The following is a 21,501-nucleotide window of genomic DNA, read 5'->3' as shown; positions in this document are numbered from 1 at the left end:
GATGTAGGCCATATACATAGTCTGAATCCACAGTGTTGGCTATTTTGCACATGCCTGTGCATTACTGAAGATGAATTCAAGTTTTAGACACAACTGCACTTTGGAATTCAAGGGTATCAAGGGAGGAAGAGCTTGGGGGGGAGTCTGTATTTTATCAGCAATTGCACACACTCTCACTGTGGAAATCTGTTGGGTCCAGGTGATCCCAGTGCTTTCCTATGAGGACCAGCTCAGTAGTGCAGAGAAGTCTGGTTCTGTCCCAGTGACAATGGGAATTGTGCTGTGGCTCCACAAAGGGAATGGGTGATACCCATATGTTAGAAAATATAGTCTGGACTTTGCATTGAGTGCAGAATTCAATACCAGTCCCATATATTCTTAAACACTAGAAAATAAGGTGAACAAAAATGTTTTACTTCCTAGTTCTAGAACAATTCACTGAAAGTTACACATACTCCTGAAAAACATAGTATGAGCCATGAGTCTTAAGTGAAAAAGTGTTCAAGCAGAGTGTAGGAAAAATTAATAATTTAGGAGGCATATGTATCTCCTGGGCAGAGTCAGGTCTCTTCTTCAGTGTGACTGGCAAAAGGAGCTCATACAAAGGACTTTATTTTCACTTGGAATCTGGTAATTGGGGTATGGTTCAGGTGACTTCTTTGATGTAAACTTGGGAGTTTTCCTGAACATTCTGGAAGGATCTCTAATGAGTGTGTCTCAACAGCTGCCCTATTAAGCAGATCTCTTCCTTTAAAGGATCTTTTGGATGTTATTTTTACATCTGTGCTCATGTATCCTGAATAATTGCAAACAAGACTATCTCATGGATAATATGACAGCAAAGGCTTGTTGCTGCACACAGAAGGATATTGCAAATAGATTCTCAAAGATTCTCAAGGAACACAACTCCTTTTTCTCTATATCATTATTTTTAATCCAGCATGTGTCAGTCTAGTTTTCTAGTAAGACATCATGGCAATTTCTAAATGGAAGGTGGCAAAATAATATTCTAGAGAATCAGGCCTTTTGACTACTGTCAGACATGGATATAAATCTTGCAGTGTTTTGTTCCAATTTTCTCATTGGCAAAATGGTTTTAAATATTGATAGAAGTTCATCTTTCTTCCTGTACTCCCCAGTTACAATCTGATGCTGTGTTGGCTGTGATAGCAACATTGGTTTATGTTATTCCTGCCTGTAGGAATCTACTGTGCCACTTCCTCAGCTGTGGTAATACAAATCCTTGTGTGGTTACATTGTGAATGAAATCAGGGAACTGGAACAGCATTTAAAAATATTTTCTAGATCTGATCAATTCTCAGGTGCAAGGAGAGCAAGCCACTGCTGTGTTACTGGTTGTCAGTGGGGCAGAGTGGTTGGAGTGGGAGGATGGAACAGCAGCCTGTCGTGACACTGTGCTTGGCAGGTATCTGTTGGAGGTTTTTGGGCTGGCTATTGCTAACCTTTATTTATTGGTATTAAAATTGCCCAGAAAGAAATGTATGCAAAGTGTCCTAGATTGTGCAGGACTCTTTTGGATGTCGGAGGACTTCTTGATACAGCTTGACTTGGCTCCAAGCCTCTTAGGCAGCTGCAGCTGAGTTAGAGCTTGTGAGCTGGTTCATGATGTGTCTCAGACAGGACTTCAGGAGAAGTTCTTCTCTCCTCATTTATCTTCTGTTCAATGTTTTAACCTACTCTTGTTCTGTCCAAATCCCTGCCTTTGTACTTGCTGGCAGCATCTGTTTGCCCTGATCTTCTGCACCTCCCATCACCTGTCCTGCTCTTATAGAGAGACCTTGGTGCCTTTCTGGGTTATTATGACATTCACCCTGGCTCTAGTTAAAGTGAGTATTGTCCTCATGAGGACTTTGGTTATTAGTTTTGGCCTGACTTGACCTCAGAGTCTTGATTCGTGCTTCAAGCCATTGCCATTGCCTGACTTGGCTTTGGCTGCTGAGTACATGGGTCCAGGACTGTCAGGTTGGGTGGCTGATAAATATACCCCAAAAAGGGACATTTTTACTCTGTCTCATAACTTCATCTTTCTCTTCCAAGGATTAGTTTTGTCCCAGAGGGGAGAGATCTGAATGTTGCCTTAAAGGTTTTCAGAACAGTTATGAAAACCCACAAGATATTTGTGCTGCAAATGGCTCCAAAAGTTTCTTCATAGATACTGCTGCCTAAAAGATTTGAAAACAAATAACATGTTAGTTCAGTTGATCAGGCTGCAGGTGCTAATAATGCCAGGGTTGCAAGCTTAAGCCCCATGTGGCCCATTCACTTAAAAGTTGACTCAGTGGTCCTTGTGGGTGCCTTCCAACTCAGAATATTCTGTGATTTCAGTTTTTGCAGCCAATGCCACCTACTTTTATTATTCCACATAAGATCATGTATTTCCTTCATGCTTTGGACTGTTTGAGGAACTATCAATACAGCATGATCTGAAGACTTGCAATGACCCTGTGTATTCTGATTAAATTGCAGGCATTTTTGCTCCTTCTCTCTAATTTCCATAGCTCTAGATCTCTAGATAAGTCTGTCTTTAAATGTGTGACATGTCCTTACTTTGGAGCTTGCTGTATACCTCTGCCACCAATTCTAGGAAATTTAGTCCAAGATATTCCAACTCACAGAGGAATTTCAAGAAACTTTTGGGATCTAGATATTGCAAAATTCATTGATTGCAATCTAGGACTAAAAACCCTTGCTCTAATTGATGGGTCAGTACTTAGAATAATCATGAAATTATAGAATGGTGTGGGTTGGAAAGGACCTTAAAGATCCTGTAGTGCCATGGGCAGGGACACCTCTGTGCCAGTTTGGTTAAGGCCCTGTCCAACACAGCCTTGACCACTGCCAGGGATGGGAATCCAGAGTCTCCCTAGGCAACCTATTGCAGCGCCTCAGCAGCCTCGCAGTAAGTTTCTCGCTAACGTCGAGGCTACATTTGCCCTCTCTCCGTTTGTACCCACTCTCCCTTGTCCTGTCACCGCAGCTCCTGAGGAAGCCAGGCACAAAGGCCGGAGGCACCTTTGGAAGAGCTCTCCCTGCTGCGTGGCCTCAGGGGCTCAGGCTGGCGTGCGCTGCCGAAGTGTAGGCACTGCTTCATTATCACAGAGCCTCCCTGAGGGCATAAGGCTCCTGCCTCACACAAGTAATGGTTAATGGCCTTTTTTTTCTCCCTTTTCCCACTGCTTTCTCCCCAGAATTTGGCTACCCCTTAGACCCTGCATCCAAAGACTGAATAACGCACTCCGGGGTGTCTGTGCCCTTCCCGCCCTCGAGCCGCCCTGAGGCCGGGCTGACAAGGCACCGTGAGCGGAGGGAAATGGGCACGTCTCTGTGTGTTCCCTCACACCGGCAGCGTGGGGCCCCTGCGCAGTTCCAACAGGGACAGGGACGGGGACGGAGCCGCCGTGACTCCCCACGGCTGGCGGGGGGAGCCTCGCGAGATCCCGCCAGCCCTGCGGCCATTCTCGCGAGCTTTCCGCCCGGCTGCGGGCGCGGCGGCTCCATGCGTTCGGAGCGGGAGGCAGGGCAGGGGCAGGGGCAGGGGCTGGGGCTGGGCTCGGGCCGGGGCGGCGGCCGCGACTCGCGACCCATGGACGCCCCGCTGCTGCAGGAGTCGCCGCGCTGCGACACGGAAGCTCCGCCGAAACCGCCGCCGACGTCCCCGCCGTCCCCACTACCACTGCCGCCGCCGCTTCACCCGGCGCCGGGGAAACAGCGGGAGGAGAAGAAAACGGCGCTGAGCAAAGTGAGGGGCGCGAGCGCGGCGCGGGGCGGGGGCGGCTCCGGTGGGAGGGAGGGCGGCTGCCGTGAGGGGACAGACCGAGCCCCATCTCGGAGGTCCGTGTGTTTGCAACGGGAATTTCTTCATCTGCAGAACGAGGGTGTTCGTTCCCTGGAGTATTGGGAGACCCCCAGCGTCAGCGCTGGAACTCATTTTACCTTTAATTGTGAAGTCAAGGCTGGCTATTGCTGTGGCAAAGCAGCTTCTGTCAAGGGCAAGAGCACATCTCTCTTCTCCGTCTTTGTTCGAGCATTTTTCATGTAATACTTGCAGACTATAACAGGCTGTGCAGGGATGTCACAGAGCCTCTCTGGCTGGAGACGTTCAGAACCCACCTGGACACGTTCCTGTGGCACCGGCTCTAGGTTATCCTGCCTTGGCAGAGGGGGTGGGACCAGAGATCCCTTCCAACTCTGACAATTCTGTGACTCCTTGTGTACTGTGAGGTTTGGTTTATTCCCGGGGTTTTTTAATTGGAAAACTGAAGAACTGAAAATAAGTATAACTCAGAGCTCAGTAAAGTTAAATTCATACATTAAAGTACTCAGAAATTAAAACAGATTGCCTGAAGTTTGATGGCCATTTTACTGCTTTGTGTGCTGGCATCATTCAGCCTGAGGTTTCTGCAGTTTTCTGGCCTTTATTATTGGGCAGTTTAGTTTGGTGTAATGGGTTGACTCTGGGTAGCTGACCTCCAGCCACACAGTGCAAGAGTCACCCTCTTGTACTTCTCCCTCAGCAAGACCCAGGAATAGGGTATGATGGAAAAAACCAAGTGTCATCACAGGAAAAACTGACACAGCTGAGGGCAGACCTCATAGCAGCTTCTTACAGCTTTCTCACAAAGGTAAAGGGGCAGGCAGTGATACTTTCTCTCTGGTGGCCAGTGACAGGCTGTGAAGGAATGGCACAAAGCTGTGTCTGGGGAGGTTTAGATTGTATGTAGAAAAAGGTTCTTCACCCAAAGGGTGGTTGGGCACTGGAACAGGCTCCCCAAGAAAGTAGTCAGCGCTAAGCCTGACACAGTTAAAGAAGCATTTGGCCAATGCTCTCAGACACACGCTGTGCTTCTTGGGGCAGAGCCAGGAGTGGGACTTCAGTGGTCCTTGTCCCTTCTAACTCAGGATACAGTATAGTTCTAACATGGAGAGAATTAATTTACTTAATGGGTAACTAAAAATTAGAGAAGACTGTTAAAAAAAAAAGATTGCAACTGAAACACCTTCCCACCTCCCCTCTTCCTTCCCAGGCTCAACCTCCTGTGCCTGAAAGTACTGCAGAAGGATGAGGAATGGGGGTTGCAGACAGAACATAACAGCTCCTCTCTGCTGCTCTGTCTCCCTTAACACTCCTTCCCTCCTCCTGCATGGGGGACCTGACATGGGACGCTATGGGATACAGTCTTTTGTGAAGTGCTGCAGGAGGGTCCCTCCCACATGCTGCAGTTGTTCATGACCTGCTGCAGCATGAGTCTCCTTCATGGGCTGCAGGCCTTCAGGATCAACCAGATCCAGTGTGGGTTCCTCTGCACAGGCTGCAGGACCTGCAGGGCATCTCCACTGTCTGTGGCATGGGGTCCCCCATGGGCTGAGGTGGATGTCATCTCCACTGTGGTCCTTCATGGCATGTGGAGGAGCAGTATGCCTCACCATGATCTCCTTCAAGGGACTCTGCTTCGGCACTTGGAGCACCTCCTCCCCTCCTCCTGTTTGTCTGCAGGGCTGTGTCTTACACTTTTTTCACCCCTTACTCCTCTGTCTCACCCATTGCTGTGCTACCTTTCCTGTCCATTCTCAAACACCTTTCCCAGAGTCACCACTGACTCGGCTGAAGGGGCTCAGCTGTGCCCTGGGCTGGATCCACTGGAGCTGCTGCGGTCTGCACTGGGCAGCCCCAGCATCCTCTCAGGGGCTGCCCTGAAAAACCCCTGCAGGAGCAACTGGACAGAGACCTATTACACTGAAATACTGCTGTAACAAGGCTTAAAAGCTAGTTTAAATAATTTCTTAGAGATACTGTAAAATTTTTATGTAATCAATACCTATCTTTTAGGTTGATGATTAAATTGCAATGGTTCTCAGGCTGTTCATCAGAATATATCAATTATTCTACAGTTTCAAAACAATTGCAGGAACTGAGTCAGGGAATTTGGGCCATCTGTTTCTACAGTATCTAGATCAAATATAAATCTCCATTTCTTTTTATATATGCAGGTGGTTATTCGAAGGCTTCCTCCTTGTCTAACCAAGGAGCAACTTGAGGAGCAGCTGCATCCTCTACCTGCCCATGATTATTTTGAGTTTTGCACTGCTGATCCCAGGTGAGGATGAGCTGTTTCTGTAGGTTTTCAGGTGCTGAAAACTAATCAAGGTATGTGGGACATTCCAAATCTTGTGGTTTTCTTCTTTTTACTGTTTTTGTTGAGTTACTATTATGGTCTGCTTCAGAAGGTGGGGATAACTCGTTCTTGTTGTTAGATCCCTTGGGGCAAATTAGTGTGAAGTGACACTGAATGATCAGTATTTGTAAATAAACAATGTAGGGTTTATTTTAGAACAACTTGGTTGCAAAGGAAAACAGCTATGGAGCTGTTTTTGTGGTTATTATTTATAGTAATGCAACATGAAAGCATTGCAATGTGAAAGTGCAACAACATCACCCAAGGACACAGACAAGGGAAAAGAAAGAGAGAGAGAAAGAAAGAAAGAAGGAAGGAAAGAAAAGCACAAAAGAAAGAAAAACAAAGTACAAGAGTGTGAGGGTCTCACCACCCATAGGTCCTGCAATAACACTTGGTTGCTGTGCAGTCTTGGATCCAGATCTGGCAGGAGGAGTTGGGGGGAAGTCCCAAATAAGTGGAGGGAAAAGATGGCAGAACACAGCATCTTTTGGGTCTATATTCACTCTGATGAATATAAATCAGTGCCTCCTCTGGGGTGGGGAGCTTCATGTAAGAATGTGGATCAGGGGACACCTTCTAAGGCAGCACAGCTGCCCATCCTGGCAGTGCATTGAGTCAGTTGTGCCCCATTGTGTCCCATCAGCAGAGATGAACCCTCTCAGGTCACACTCAGAGTTCCCAGCATTTCCCAGGAAGAGGAGAGGGAGCCCCACAGCCCAGTGGTTTGTGCAAGGAAGCACAGCTTAGCATGACACGGGGCACAATCCTGTCCGGGGGAACCAGCTCTTATCTCACTCACAGCCCATCATTCACCCTGTGCCTTATCAGATCAGAGCTTTAGCCATTACACAAATAAAAGTTCACCTACTCCATCTCAACCAAGCACCTTGGCATCTCCACAAATGAGGAATGTTTTGAGTCCTTGTCTCTGGTTCAGTCTACTTCTTAAAATATTTCTGAAAGCTGACTGTATATGCAGGGACGATGGCATTCCTGCTCTTTTCCTTTATGGAGATTTTAAAGTGGATTTTTTTTTTTTGTATGAATAGATCATAATGTAGTTTGAAACCCTGATGTTTCTTTTAACTTTCATTGATAAACTGTGACAGCCTGCTTAATTGGCTGTAAGATTAATTCTGGGGCAAACACTGACAGAATTTTTTATGAGTTCCATTTGAGTTTAGTTTCTTCGTTTGAGTTTAGTTTCTTTGTTTACCTGCATGGATTTTTATCTGCATACAGATTTTTAAATAATCTGGTTTTATTCATTTTTGTCTCATGCAAAAGTAAAAAAGAACAAATATTGGCTGATTTAAATTAAATCAGAATTGCTGGTATAGTTACATCATTTACTCAGCATCACAGTGGTAAAATGCATTTCTCTTTTGAATAAATCAGTTTCCAGAAGAGAAACAAAACACCATGTATGCTCAATCTTTATGTTTTCTGAAAAACTGATCCATCTTGTCGTATCTTAGTATGTGATGCATCACCCCTCCACTGGCTCGAGATTCTTTCCACTGACCATAGAGGGATGCTGACCCTTTATTGCTGACCAAATTTTAAATTTAGGGGTTCTCTCAGAGTCAGTTTCACAATCAAGAAGAAATAAATGTTTATTTAGAGAAATTTTGACCGTTTCTGACCTAGGTAGTTGCACGTGAGTGCAGCAACAAAATAGTAGGTGCTTCAGCTTTTCTGTTAAAACTACAAAGGATGTGAAGTGAGGAAGGAGGAGAACTTACTCTGATTGGAAATCTTTGTACTTTACATTGCTCTTCTGACCTTTGTCATCTCTGTTTCCAAGTGGGCCTCTTTAAGGCTTCTGTCCCAGCTGTTCATTTGATAAGAAGAAAATACCAAAGGCAAACCAAAAATTCTCTCAAGAACAGTGTCGGTTTTCACTGTGTTCAGATGCACAAATGCCAGTTAACAGTTAAAAAAATTCCAGTTTTAATTTTCTAGAAGAGTTTGCATAAGAATTTAGGGTGTCAGCCTCTTCAGAAAAGAGAAGGCACTGACTATAGTTGCATTTATAAAGTTACATTTTCTCTCCTATGTGATAAAATTTGGGTTACCCACAAGTCTTACTGTTCACTCGTTTTATTGCATCTATGGCAGGTTACCAATGAAAGACACTGTTATTTCTCATGTGCTGTCATTTGTAATGTTATTCTCTTCTGCCTTCACAAATCTAAACTCACTAAAAAAAATCATTTAAGTTTGAATTTTTCAGCATGAAATGTTTTGTGTTCACTCCATTTTTCTTCATCCTGCTTTTCGAAAAATGTGTTTTCAGACAAAAGATGAGTCAATTTGGAATGGGTTTATCTTTACCAGGTTTGTATGGCTACAGCTTCTTTCATCAAACTACACAGCTTATGTGGGCATTTCACTGCCATTCTGCAGTGCTGGCTTGACTGATGATTTGTTTTTTGGCTGGCTCAAGACTACCTTGTCTCTTTTGTCTCCTTTGTTCAAATGCTGACACATACCCACGTATATCTTTTTATGAGTCATCTCTTTACATTACCCACTGAGGAATATACAATAAACATCCAGAAAGTAAAAGTTTAATCAAGGTTAATCCCAGTCTTCTCTTACCCAGCAGAAAATACTTTTTGAGTATAAGGCATTGTATTGCCATAGTCTGTCATGTTAAGGACAGTTCACAAGATTTCAGCAAACTCTGCATGTGTCTTCATGTCATTCCAGCTAACAGGAAAAGCTACAGGACAAGGTTGGCATGTTTTCTGTCTTTCACTGAATAGCTTTTTTCTAGATCCTGTACCATGTGCATAGTGGCAAGCAATCCAAAGAATTCAGTGATAACAAAAACATGTGAAGATGAAAAGAAATGTCATGTCACCCAATGAGAAGGATTTGAAGAAGCTACTCAGTGAAGAGGATGTGTTGGAAAGGGGCATAGAGATGCTTTGGTGCAGAAGCTGACAAGTTTCCTTAAGAGCTGTAACATCTCAGTTTAACCACATCCTGTGTTACTACGTCACAGAAGTTTCTATAAGTTCATTCAGATTTTAGAGCTTTTCAGAAATTCAAACCATGAATGATGAATGTTGGAAATGGGTCAGGAGCAGTTAGACAAATACTTAGACAGATATTTATCTATGAAAACCTATTAAACATAAGTTACAAGTTTGGTATTACAAAGTCCCTAGGCTGCAGATACTTGCAGTTGTGAACTGAGTGCAATATTTGTACATTTTCCCCTTTTTAATAAATTTTCTCCTGGCATTCTCTATTAGTTGCTGTTGATAAGGGCACTAGAGAGGTCTAACTGTAGCTGTTTCTACATTTTTATTTCCAAGATAGTTCATTCTAGAGGACAAAACAAAGATATACATCTCAACTCCAGTTTCTCTTTTTTTGTAATCTTTATAATACCTTTGTGTTATCTTTAAGTTTACAATGTCGTGTTATAGGCAAGCTATTAAACTTTTTCAAATTTCATGTGAATAATGTAATTTTCAGTTTTTCAGTTACATCTATTTCAGTAAAATCATTTCAGAAAGTGACTTGTGTTTCATTCCTTTTTCAGATTCATCTGATTCACTGCATTACGTTTATTTTCTCTTGCATATTGACATCAAAATGCAAACAAAACACTGTTTATAGATGATAATAAAGACTCTGCCTTCTTGATAGACTCTTGTGTACTCAGACTTCAAATATTAACTATTTTTTCCAGACACTCTCTCCTTTCTGTCTGTTAGTAAAGGATTCTGAGCCTATTCTAAAGATTTGTCTAATCACCAGCCAAGTGACTGATCTCAAGCCCTTTAGGGTTTGGGTAATCTCTCTGGACTGGCATTGAGTGCTGAGTGCCAGGAATTGTTGATAGTGTTCTGAGTTTATGAAAGGAAAGAAATCTGAACACAAGCCTTGCTTGCATGAAAACAGTTCAAATAGTGCCATGCCATGTATCACAGAGTGATAAAGCTTTTCCAAAGAGCACTCTTCCTTTTCCCTCCATAACTTCTTCCCAACATTGTGCTCAGGATTATTGTAGCTAAACAGCATTAGCACTGTAGGCTGTAGGTTTGCACCCAGGAACTGCAGCACTGAAGGGGCACTGCCTTTAGTGCTTCAAGAAAACCACCACTACTGTGTTCTGGGTGGAATAATTGACAGGTTTGATTGGCACAACTCTGGTGTTTCTGCTTTCTCTGCCAGGCAAACTGCTCATTTATAGCTGTAGAAAGGAAAGACCAAGCTTATTTGAAATTGTGCCAGTTTCACCCATAATGTGAATGACCACAGAAGATGACAAGGATGAAGGCCAGGGGATTTTAGCTTGACATGACAATGAGTTATCAATTACTGTATGAATGGGTGGAGGAGCTATTTGACTCTCCAAAATTTAGTCGTAGAGCTCTATATACATGTAAGTATATATTTTATAAATGTCCACCATGATTCATAAGTTGATAAGTATTTTACTGAGATGAGATTGCTGGCTTTAATATGTTGCTGTTTAGACTGTAAATAACTTTAAAATTATGTTCCTGTATGTCAATCTTTTTACACAATTGTGTTAAAAGGTACATTGTAGAAGAAGTAAACATTTAGAATGTGTTTGCTATTAGAAGAAGTAAACATTTAGAATGTGTTTGCTATTAAAGTTGCTAGAAAAATAAGGACTTAAAAAGATGATAGACTAAGTGTTACAGAAATAAATGAACCCTGAAAGATTGAATACCCTTAAATGCAGAGCAGAAAAAGAAAAAAGAAACATTGTATTGGAATGAATAAATGTGTGCACTCAGACTCATCTGGGTTATTTCCATAGAGATTGCTCCAAGTGCCGACATGTGCAGTGCGTCTGTCCAAAACATTATATGTATGGAAAGCAGCATTATAGACAGCAAACATATGGCAAAATGGAACCAGCTCTTGGATGATAAAACTGAATTTCAGATCCCGAATGAAATCTGTGGTGGTAGATATTTGAAAAAAGCAGGAGACACACAGTTCTCTTCTGTAGGACTCAGCTGGAAGACAAAATCCTGAAGAGTAAAGAGTATTTTAGCCAGTAACTGCTAAATACTAAGTACCAAAGTCAAGCAAGAGTGTTTCTTCCTAGGAGGGGCTGTTAGCCTCAGAGTGCCTATAGCCCTGTGAAGCCCTGTGCATTCTTTGCTGCATGACCATGCTGTTGAGTTCTGAATGGATAGGTAAAGACAATCCAGGGTGGGGAGTAGCTGCTGGAAATCATGTGTGTAAAACGTAGAGTAAAAGTGATATATGCAATCCAGTGCTAAGTATTCCAAATTTGCTAGGTTTAGTTAGCACCCCACCTAGAATGTTAATTTTACTCATTTTTTAGGCACACTGCACACTTTGCTGGATAGGAAGCCTAAGACAAGGGTTTGAAACACTCATTTGGGTGGGTTTTGTGCACTCAGCACTCTGTTAGCTAACTTGCATGCATATGGGAACCAACTCTTGTGGAAGTGGCCCCATCAGAGAAGTGTTGTCATAGCTCTGTTTCTGCAACCTCCTACCCCAATACATAGCTCCAGTAATGGGCAGACAGTGGTGTGTTGTTGTGCTGCACATCAATATCCTGCTGTGCTCAACCATGCCTTTACATTGATGTATGTTTCTGCTGATGCATGTGAAGTTCTTGAAGATGTTAAAAATGTATAGCAACAACACTAAATCCCTTACTTGCAAGGTAAATTCTAAATCTGTTTTCCAGAGTCCTGTTTATACAGACTCAGTTTGTTCTTACTGATGAGTGCTTAATAATCATATCAGTTGTTCCTCCATTTTAAAGACACTCACTCTGTTTAAGCTGAAAGAGCTAGAAAAATATTATGTTGTGTACCAGGAAAAGATTATGTTGCCAAAGAAGGTGAAAGAGATTGCACTGATATACCAGCTCAAGGAAACAACGAAGGAGCAAGCCTTTGTATTTTCGGTTCTGTTTCACAATGAGTCTAACCATAGGGTTCTAAGTTCCTACAGGAAAAAAAAAATCCAACTGTATGATGAATCTGCTTGCTGTGCACTGAGGCAGAGAAGTGCCACAGTAATGTAGGAGTGGACCCTTGTGCAAGTAACAGTCTTTAATCTATAGAAACTTTTAGTATTTTACAAAAGCTGAAGATGGAAAGAACAGCGGAGTAGTTATTTAGACTGGGGACTAAAACTCAATTCCTCAGTCTTGGGTATAACTGGAATGAAAAAAGTGTTCCCTCAAGATTTTTATCTGAATAATGTTTAGCACTTCAAGGGTACAATCATATCAGTCTAATGTCAGGCCTTGTTTAATTTAAACCTCAAAGCACATGAAAGATAAGAATGGTGCTGTTGATATGACAGAGAAGGAAGTTTCCTTCTTCATGGGAGCCCCAGTGAAGTGAGACTTTTACTGTTGTAGCCATTAGGCAGCACAGAGACATTGCTTCCAGTACAGCTATAGATTGCCACAATAAAATTCCCTCCTTACACATTTTTAAGTACATTTAACTCTGTGTAATTATGAAAAGTGTTAAATTTTGTCTTCTTTCAATTTGATGAGAAGAAATCTGTCTTTTTATATCTGCTTTGCATCATGGTGATAACTCTGCAGCCATGCTATAGCATCTCTCAGCCCTGGCATGCCCTAGCAGTTACCCACTTACTATTCACACAATGCTGTTCCTATCCCAGAATGTCAAAATATACTGGCTATATATGGATAAAATGGCTCTTCCTCTCTTCCTTGGAAATAGTTCATCTTCTTCAAGCTGTGGAAACACTTCATAGCTGGTATTTACAAAGTAGCTAAATGAAAAAATCCCTCTAGGTAGTTTTGGTTTTTTAACATTTCTTCTGGCTACAGGATCAAACACAAAATTGGTGGGTGTACAAAACCATTGGTGATTGACAGCACTGCTCTTTATGGTCTCCTCCTAACACTGTAAGTGGAATCCATATGGATGCATATTTTAAAAAGAAAAAAATTACTTGCAAGCAATGTTCCTTTGAGCTGCCACATGCATGGATCCTGTGATCCAATCCATATTTTTGCTCTTTCTCACTCATTGTGAAATCTGATTTTGAAAGAGCTATGGGATTGAAATACAATTGCAGCTCCGTGTGTTTATTGTCTCCTGGTGGCAGTGGCGAGTTGGTCTGAAGACAGGCCATAGGTGACAATGGAATTATGAACTACTGGAATCATAGAATTATAGGTATCTTAAAGATACCACCTTGTGTAGAAACTTGATGTAATATGTAGTCATCATTAAGTCAGTTTAATACAAACTGACATATATAGCAGTTGCAGGAGTTTAAAGCATGTACATGCCATGAGTCACAATAACTTAGCTGATGTTTCATCGTGGTTGTGGTGTGCCAGCCCTGAGGTTTTTATCAGGCACATTAAACATTTACCCATGGAGTGGGATCTATGCCAATAAATTCTTGAAGACTCAGAATTATTTTAAGTACCTGTTTCTTTTGCTATGCTTTGGATTTTCACAGCAACTGTTGGTCACAACTAGACATTGCATGTCCATTGATAACACATGGATGTCTGAAGGAGTTTATTTATTTGTGTATAATTCAGTGGATTATATTGCCAACAATTAGGCTTTTTATTCTCTCTTAAAGGTGGAAATCTATTTAAATACAGTGACAGCCTGGAAACTGCCACTTCACTGCAGTCTTTTACTTAACCTTTCCTTTTCAGTGATACAAGACTTTTCTTAGTATGCCCAAGAAGTTCCCCAAAAACACTGCTGTTATTCATGTCTCTTAAATTGGGAAATATTAAAGTTTTGATCCTGCACAGTTGGAAATGTATGCTCTGCCATTTAGGGGGACAAAATAAACTGGAAATATTTGTGTCAGTTCAGAATAAATTTCACAGTTGCATACAGAACTCTGATGTCCTGTTACTTTTTGTCATATATATATATCATTAGATGTGTAAATGCAAAGACTGCTTAAGGTAGCAGTTTCTCAGAGAAGATGAGAATTATGATGTGATCCCTCTGGTTTTATGTTTGCCCTAGCCCTGAAAAGAATAATAAGTAACATAAAATAAAATTTCTTCTTGCAGCCTTTATCCTCATCTCTACTCAAGAGCATACATTAACTTTAGAAATCCTGAGGACATCCTTCTTTTTAGAGATCGCTTTGATGGCTATGTCTTCATTGATAATAAAGGTTGGACTGTTTGTAAGATATTAAATGTGTATGTATACATATACCAGTTTAGAGCATCAATTTGCTTTCTTTTTCCTAGAGTTATGCCATTATTTCATCACTGGGCAGGTAGTTACATAAAAATATGTTAACATTTATCACTTAAAATATAATAAAGTGCAAAATATATTTTTCCATGCAGTTTTGCTTGTCTATGTGGTGTGCATGCTTTATGTGCATTTTTATACTTTAGGCAATGCACTATCAAGACCATACTAAGAAAATTACCTTATGCAAACTTCACAATTCATTACAATAGTAACTGAACACATTGCGAGCACAGATTTTTACATCTTCAGTGTTTCTGAGCTAAAGTTCTGCCACTTACTCCTGTTTGGAAGAAGCAAGAAGAAGCCTTCAACATTTTGGTTGCCCACTTTTAAGATATGTAGAGGTTGAATTTTTAGGGCCTTTTCAGACATCTTGAGTTGAGTTCTGAGAACAAGAATGGCAAAATTGATTGCCAGTTTTAAAATGTTCAGTCTGCAAATGTTTGCCCAACAGTAAAGAAAAACTCTGTGATGTAGATAAATCCAGGTCGTCTGCAGGAGTATGAAACTGCCATCAATAAGAAGGGGTTTAGCAGAACTTTAGCAGTTCCTTGCCTCATTCAGGCATACCTTCTGTAAAAAGTTGCATGGGTTATGTAAAATAGACATAGATTTCTGGTTCTCTTGTACAAACATTTTTCTATTCTGTATACGCTGTGTTGCAGAGGTCCTGTGAAAAGTAGTCCTGCCCACTCTTACTAGAAACTGATCTCTAAAGAAGCTGTCAAACCAATGAATTCCTCTTCAGCATTTCCTACCTGTGATGTTTTATTTCTTTCTAATATCCCTCGGATTTAGATGTTTTTTGTAGAGATGAAGAACAAAACATTCCTAGCAGTGTGCATTTCCCAGATTTAGAATTCTGAGTGTTTTAAAATTTAAAACTAGAAAGAAGTTTTTTTAATGATTCTGCTAAGACTGCCTAAATTCAGCACATTCTTCAGTATTATGCTGGACTGAAGCCAGAATACTCTGCAAAACTAAGCTTGGACACAGTTGGCTGGTTTGACATGATTGCTTGTACAATTAAAGAGCACAAGATTTGATCAGAAGTGCTCTCTGGTGAGGCTTGTGGCAGCGTTGCATTTTGAGGCTAAAACTGAAACAAGGATTAGCAGGTTCAATAAGGTTAACAAATGTTCTAGCAGACTGAAGACAAATTTTCCTTAGACTTGAGCAAAGTGTAATCTTGAACCTGCTACAGGTGGAAACCAATGCAATTCAAACCCCACACACGGTTCTGACTCCAGTCCACAGAAACCAACCCAAAGCAAAGAATCCCTGCCAGTAAAAACACAGGCAGGAGTTCTACAGTCCATCATAAACAGAGCAGTTACACACAATTCTGTGTGCTGAGTTTTACATTTGTGGTTCTGAAAGGAGATGCTTTGTTGTTTTATTGCATATTACCTGCCATTTATATATTTTTTAGGCAACAAAGCCTTAGAAAAGCAACTCAACAGTTGCAGATTGATTTCCCAATAATACTTAATCATTTGTCAGACTGAGATTTTGTGATAGATTTTTCTAACCAATTTCTGTGAATAATTAAAAGGAAGCTGTAAATAATATTGCTAAAAATTTATTATTTTGCAACAGTATTTGTCCTCATTTTTAGTCTTGTCAGCATATCCAAATAAAAGATCTTTTTTAAAAATTTTGAATACCTCTTCATGTAACTTTTCATTAGAAGTTTAGGAGTGAGTTGCAGAAACATTTACGTTTGTTTTCACATAAGACTTCCCAACATGTGTTCAAGAGTTTGGAAGATCTTACTTGAAGGTAGGGAATGTTTCTCCCCCTCAAAAAATTAAAGATTGATTTCTTTTAAGGTTTGGAATATCCTGCAGTGGTTGAATTTGCGCCATTTCAGAAGATTTCAAAAAAGAAGCTGAAGAAGAAAGATGCCAAAGCTGGGAGCATTGAAGATGGTAAGCATCTTTTCTTGACATCACAGTGGAAAATTTCTGTTATGTATTGCAAAGTATTAATATAATTCAAAAATTTTTCTTCACAGATCCAGAATATAGGAAATTTTTAGAGAATTATTGTGCTGATGAAGACAAGATCTGTGCCAATCCTGAGATTCTTTTGGGAGAGATTGAGGCCAAAACAAGGGAACTCATTGGTCTGTTTTCTTGATTTTTCTTATTATTAAGAATATTCAATATCTTATTTTTTATCTTTATTATACTACCTGCAAGAGCTGACCTGTTCAGTCTAACAGATTTATAGTACCAGTTAAATATTTGTTTTCCAGTCAAGTAGCAGCAGTAAACCTTAAAGTCTCTATGCATTAAATCATTTGGTTTCACTTCAACTTTTGCATGCACACACATTGGCTTCAGAAATAGGCCCTTAGTAATTCTGAATACTTACAGATGTATTAGTAGATAAAAGATTTATTTTAAAAATACAAAATAGCTGAATACTTAACTACTGATCCCTGATATTAGCTGCTTTTATTAAGAAATATGAAATGATCTCTCTCTGTTCTCATGGTCAAGATTCTGGAAAAGCTTTGAAAGTAAGGCAACACCTTGTTTTCTGTATGCATGCAGCATGGCTTCCACAGTCCTGGGGGGAATTTTAAATAAGGTGAGCACTAAAATCTTCAGTGCTAGTATGCAGTTTTCAGGATGACATGGAATTTTGGTGTTTCTTCAAGTGATAACATGCAGAACAGTTAGTCTTTCCCTACGTGTGACAATTGAGTAAGAAAACAAAATTGACCTTTGCTTTTATTTCTTTACAGTGAAAAAGTGGCCACCTCTTTTGATTAGAATCATAGAATCATTTAGGTTGGAAACTTGCTGTTCAAGAACATCAAGTACAACCATTAACTCAACAGTGCCAAGTCCACCACTAAACCATGCCCCCAAATGCCACAACTGCACATCTTTTAAGTACCTCCAGGGACAGCAACTCCATTTCCATGGGCAGCCTGTTCCAGTGCTTTACAGTCTTCTGTGAATAAATTTTTCTTAGTATCCAGTATAAACCTGCTCAGTTACATCTTGAGGCCATTTCCACTTTCCTGTCACTTGTTACTGCTGTTTGAGATTAAACTGGAGAGATTTGGAACTCTAATAATTTAGATGAAATGGAAATGGACATTTAGATAACTCTGTTATCAATAAAACTTGTTTCTTGCAGTTTTAAGTAGGGAAGTCACCCAATAATTTTTATTTACCCCAAATTCTCCATGGTTCTCTGGTTGACAGCAGAGTAAAGGCAGTAAAAAGTTTTTAATAAGTTTGCATTTTGCAAAAAGCTTATGGTTTCAAGAAGATTTATTAACTTAAAAATATTCTATCAGGGAAGATTAATCTTGAGAGTTGCAGATTTCTGAGTAACAATATTAACTGAAGGCAGCTTTAAGACTTTTAATGTTTCATTTCTGTTAAATCAGAGGAAATCAAACTAGTTTATTTTTCCTGCTATTCAAAGCTGTGGCCATTGCTATCAATACAAAACTAAAGATTTCTTCAGCAGTGAGCATGTTTATAGCAAGATTATGTAAGGGTCTAGCTGTGTGTCCAGTTTCAAAGGTGTTACTCCTACTGATGTCAATGAAGGATGTGCTCAAGACTTTGGTGGCAGAATTGAGCCTCACATGCTCAGAATTTCTCCACATAAATTTACTGCAAACCAGCATGTTTTATGCATCATGCCAGATGCATTGGCTAATCAGTTTCCATGTGACAGAGAGATATGAAAGAGATTTTCTCTGTAGCAAGATGAAGATAAGCAATTTTTCTGGTTTTAGACAGCAAGGTAAAATGTAAAGTTTTGCTGACACAGCTCTTCATTTGGTAATTTATTTTCTTTTAAAGATTCTTAGACATTTTAAGAAAATGCTCTTAGGTAAGGCCCAAAAATAGGTTGGGTAAGATTCAAGTTTGATAAACATTTTTTTCCCCTTCCTCTTTTGGTAGTACTCATCACACTCTCTCCCGTGAACTTCAAGTTATAATTTCCCATTAAACCTCTTGCACTACAGTCTTAGTCATGACTAGGGTCAAGTTCTGAACTCTCAGTGCAGCTTATCCTTTCCCCAGACCTTCCAGTTACAATTTGTGATCTCTTTCAGCATGTAAAGGTACCCAGAGGCAGCCACTGCTCAGGCAGGGGAACTTAAGGAGCAGGAGAGAGAGGAATCAACTCAGATCTGAGGGACTGGGGGGGCGCTCTAAAACTTATCAAAAATGCTAGACAGGTGTGGAGGATGGGGAGGCATGGAAAATCTAGGAATAGAAGAAGGAAAATATCAAATCAACAATCTTTATTGGTTGTTGATTCCTGCCATTGATATTTGTTAAAAAGAAACAGTGAATCCTACCAGCCTTCCCCTTCATAACTGTGTGACAAAATTTTGTTATTAATGAATGGGTTGTCCCCAGTATAATCCAATTTTCAATGCAAAAACATTTAAATGTCTTTGGGTTATTAATTGTTTCTAGATTTTGGCCATGTCATTTAAAATTTGTTGAAGACTTATTCTAATTCATTTTTTTCTTTCTTTTCTTTCAAATTTTGTCATGCATTTCAATAGGGAATGTTTTTCTGTGGTTTGAGGGAGAATCCACTATGTAACTGTAGAGCAGTTTCAAGTAGTAAACATTTTCTATTCTGGGGTATCTAAAACTGACAAAATTTGTTGTAACTACTCACAGCTGTAAGTACAGGCTGAATTGAAGTCTGAATTCAGTACTGACAGTCATGAATAAAGAATTTGATAAGGAACATGATAAAGAATTTTTTTTCTCCAAGTTTCTATAGAATTTGGGGATGGTTCAGGCAGGTGACTTGATTTCAGAGCGTGGAGACAGCTCTTTAATAAAAGAATGGCTGTGTGATCCAGTAGATGAGACCTTTTATTAGCAATTTTGGAAGCCAGAGTTTTATTGGATCTGCTAATACTTTGCTATGTAACCTATGACAAACTGCTTATCTGTTATTCCTCCTGTTTTCTCATGGAAAGGTGAATACTAAATGTCAGGTAAATGAAAATGTTACATGAGACTGAAAATGTTTCCTTCATGATGTACTTTGAAAACTGGGATTGAAAAGGGCTATGTGAGATTACAGTAATGTGGGCTGTATATGAACAACAATATAGCTAGGTTTTGATGTACAAAAGTAAAAAGCAGGAATAGATTCTGAACATGTTTCTTTCTTTTTTTTTGGTGAAATAACCATTCAATGAGCAAGAGAGAAAAGCCATTCTCTTGAACTGAAAGGATGTGATATTTAATTAAATATCAAATAATCGTGCAGCATATTTCTGTTGCTTCTAATGCTAACAATAAAAAAGCAATTAAGTATTTCTAAAGCAGAATGATGGGAATGTCTTCAAAAATGCAGGAAACCGATAGGTTTATCAATGACTTAGCTCCCTTTCAGATAAAGATAGAAAAAGGGGGTTAATACTAAAGTAAAGAAATGAGTACATTTTAGGAGTTGAACACTATATCACAAATTTTTTGTGTTTTAGCTAGAAGAACAACACCCCTTTTGGAATATATTAAAAATAGAAAATTAGAAAAGCAGGTACGTTCAGACTTTTGCCTGAAGTTCCACATTTATGTTTCATATGGTTTTCTGTTGGACAATTTACAATTAATCATTATTGAACTCTTCAGAGAATTCGAGAAGAGAAAAGAGAAGAACGGAGGCGGAGAGAATTGGAGAAGAAGCGTTTGCGGGAGGAAGAGAAAAGGAAGCGCAGAGAAGAAGAAAGACGTAAAAGAAAAGAAGTGGAGAAGCAAAAGAAGATTTCTGAAAAAGAAATAAGGATCAAGGTAACTGAGATCAATGAAAAAAATTATTCTTCTTTTGAAGTTGTCCAGAAATTCTTTGGTATCTCAATGTTTATTTAGTGTACAACAGCACAGCGTGGAAACACCAAGCCAGTTTTGACTGGAAGGGAAAATAATATAGGGCTTTGATAAAGTGTTGTTTGAAACTGATGGCCTTACCTACCATGGTGTGCTGGTGCAGTTAGGGCAGGTAACTCAGACATCTTCATACAACTCTGCAGCATTCCATGCCAGTATTACCTGACAGAACCAAACTGTCCTTTGCCAGCCTGTCGGAAGATTATTGTGGGTTTGATCCCCTTGTGGGCCATTCACTTCAGAGTTGGACTTCATGATCCTTGTGGATCTCTTCTAACTCAGAATATTCTGTGTTTCTGTGAAACATAGCTTTAACACCTTCTGTCATGCAAATCTTCATTTGGCCATGTATGCAGTGACACATATTTATGTTTATGGTCAGAACTGATGTATTTTAATTGCTTGCTAATTTCAAGTTGCACTAACTTTCAGCAATCTGAATGGATTTTAATGACATCACTTAGGAGGTTGTATCTTGTGCTAAGAAGTCAGGCCATATAAAACCATCTTATTTCTGCAAGATGACATAGATAAAACTGTTAATCTGAACCACATTTTTTGTTATTGGAAAGACCTTATAGGCTGTTTTGAAGAGGAAATTTGGTATAAGTATCTGTAGCATAAAGCAAGAGCTTGACTCAGATTTAGTGGTGGTGAGAAGCCACAGAACTGGCATCTTTCCCCATTTGTTCTTGGAAAACAGTTTTCTTCACCTAAAAGTATAAAAATACTAAATTCTGAAGCTGAATTACATGTTTTTCATATCTGGGCATTTTAAAAAAATACTCCAGAAGTTCACAGGAAAAGGGCTTAATCCTTAAAATATATTACCTAAAAATGCTTGTCCATAAAGCCCCAGTATTCATTACATATCTGTATCTGAAAGCTATTTCTGTCTCTGAAAGTAAAGGAAAATATTATCTGAGAGAAACATTATAGAAGTTTCAAATATTTGAGAAGATTAATCTGTGCTCATTTCAGAAACAAAATGGTGGAATAGAAAGACTGAGGTGTTCTGCCTAGAATTGATATTAGGGTAATATTTGAGACAGTTGGTCTTTGTATAAAGTTTATGCCTGTAATACTGCTGAAACCCTGTATGGGTTGCTATGAAAGGAACAGACTTCTTGAAAA

General features: G+C 39.8%; 1 protein-coding gene across 5 annotated transcripts in view; it reads left to right on the top strand.

Moving 5' to 3' along the window:
- Window positions 1-103: 103 nt before the first annotated feature.
- Window positions 104-21,501, top strand: part of UPF3A (UPF3A regulator of nonsense mediated mRNA decay) — a 30,288-nt gene continuing 8,890 nt past the window's right edge. For 3 of the 5 annotated variants that reach the window (XM_074535907.1, XM_074535906.1, XM_074535905.1), the window contains exons 1-7: window positions 104-3,760; window positions 6,010-6,116; window positions 14,272-14,378; window positions 16,300-16,398; window positions 16,485-16,595; window positions 19,965-20,020; window positions 20,113-20,271. In XM_074535907.1, coding sequence (XP_074392008.1) covers window positions 3,332-3,760; window positions 6,010-6,116; window positions 14,272-14,378; window positions 16,300-16,398; window positions 16,485-16,595; window positions 19,965-20,020; window positions 20,113-20,271 — 1,068 coding nt within the window. In that variant the 5' untranslated portion in view covers window positions 104-3,331. The remainder of the gene's footprint in view (window positions 3,761-6,009; window positions 6,117-14,271; window positions 14,379-16,299; window positions 16,399-16,484; window positions 16,596-19,964; window positions 20,021-20,112; window positions 20,272-21,501) is intronic. The other 2 variants (XM_026794054.2, XM_026794055.2) reach the window with 2 other exon arrangements.

This window comes from Zonotrichia albicollis, chromosome 2, assembly GCF_047830755.1.
Source record: "Zonotrichia albicollis isolate bZonAlb1 chromosome 2, bZonAlb1.hap1, whole genome shotgun sequence".
NCBI lineage: Eukaryota > Metazoa > Chordata > Aves > Passeriformes > Passerellidae > Zonotrichia > Zonotrichia albicollis.
Note: the sequence above shows the minus strand (reverse complement) of the source record. Positions and strands in the feature narration are given on the sequence as shown.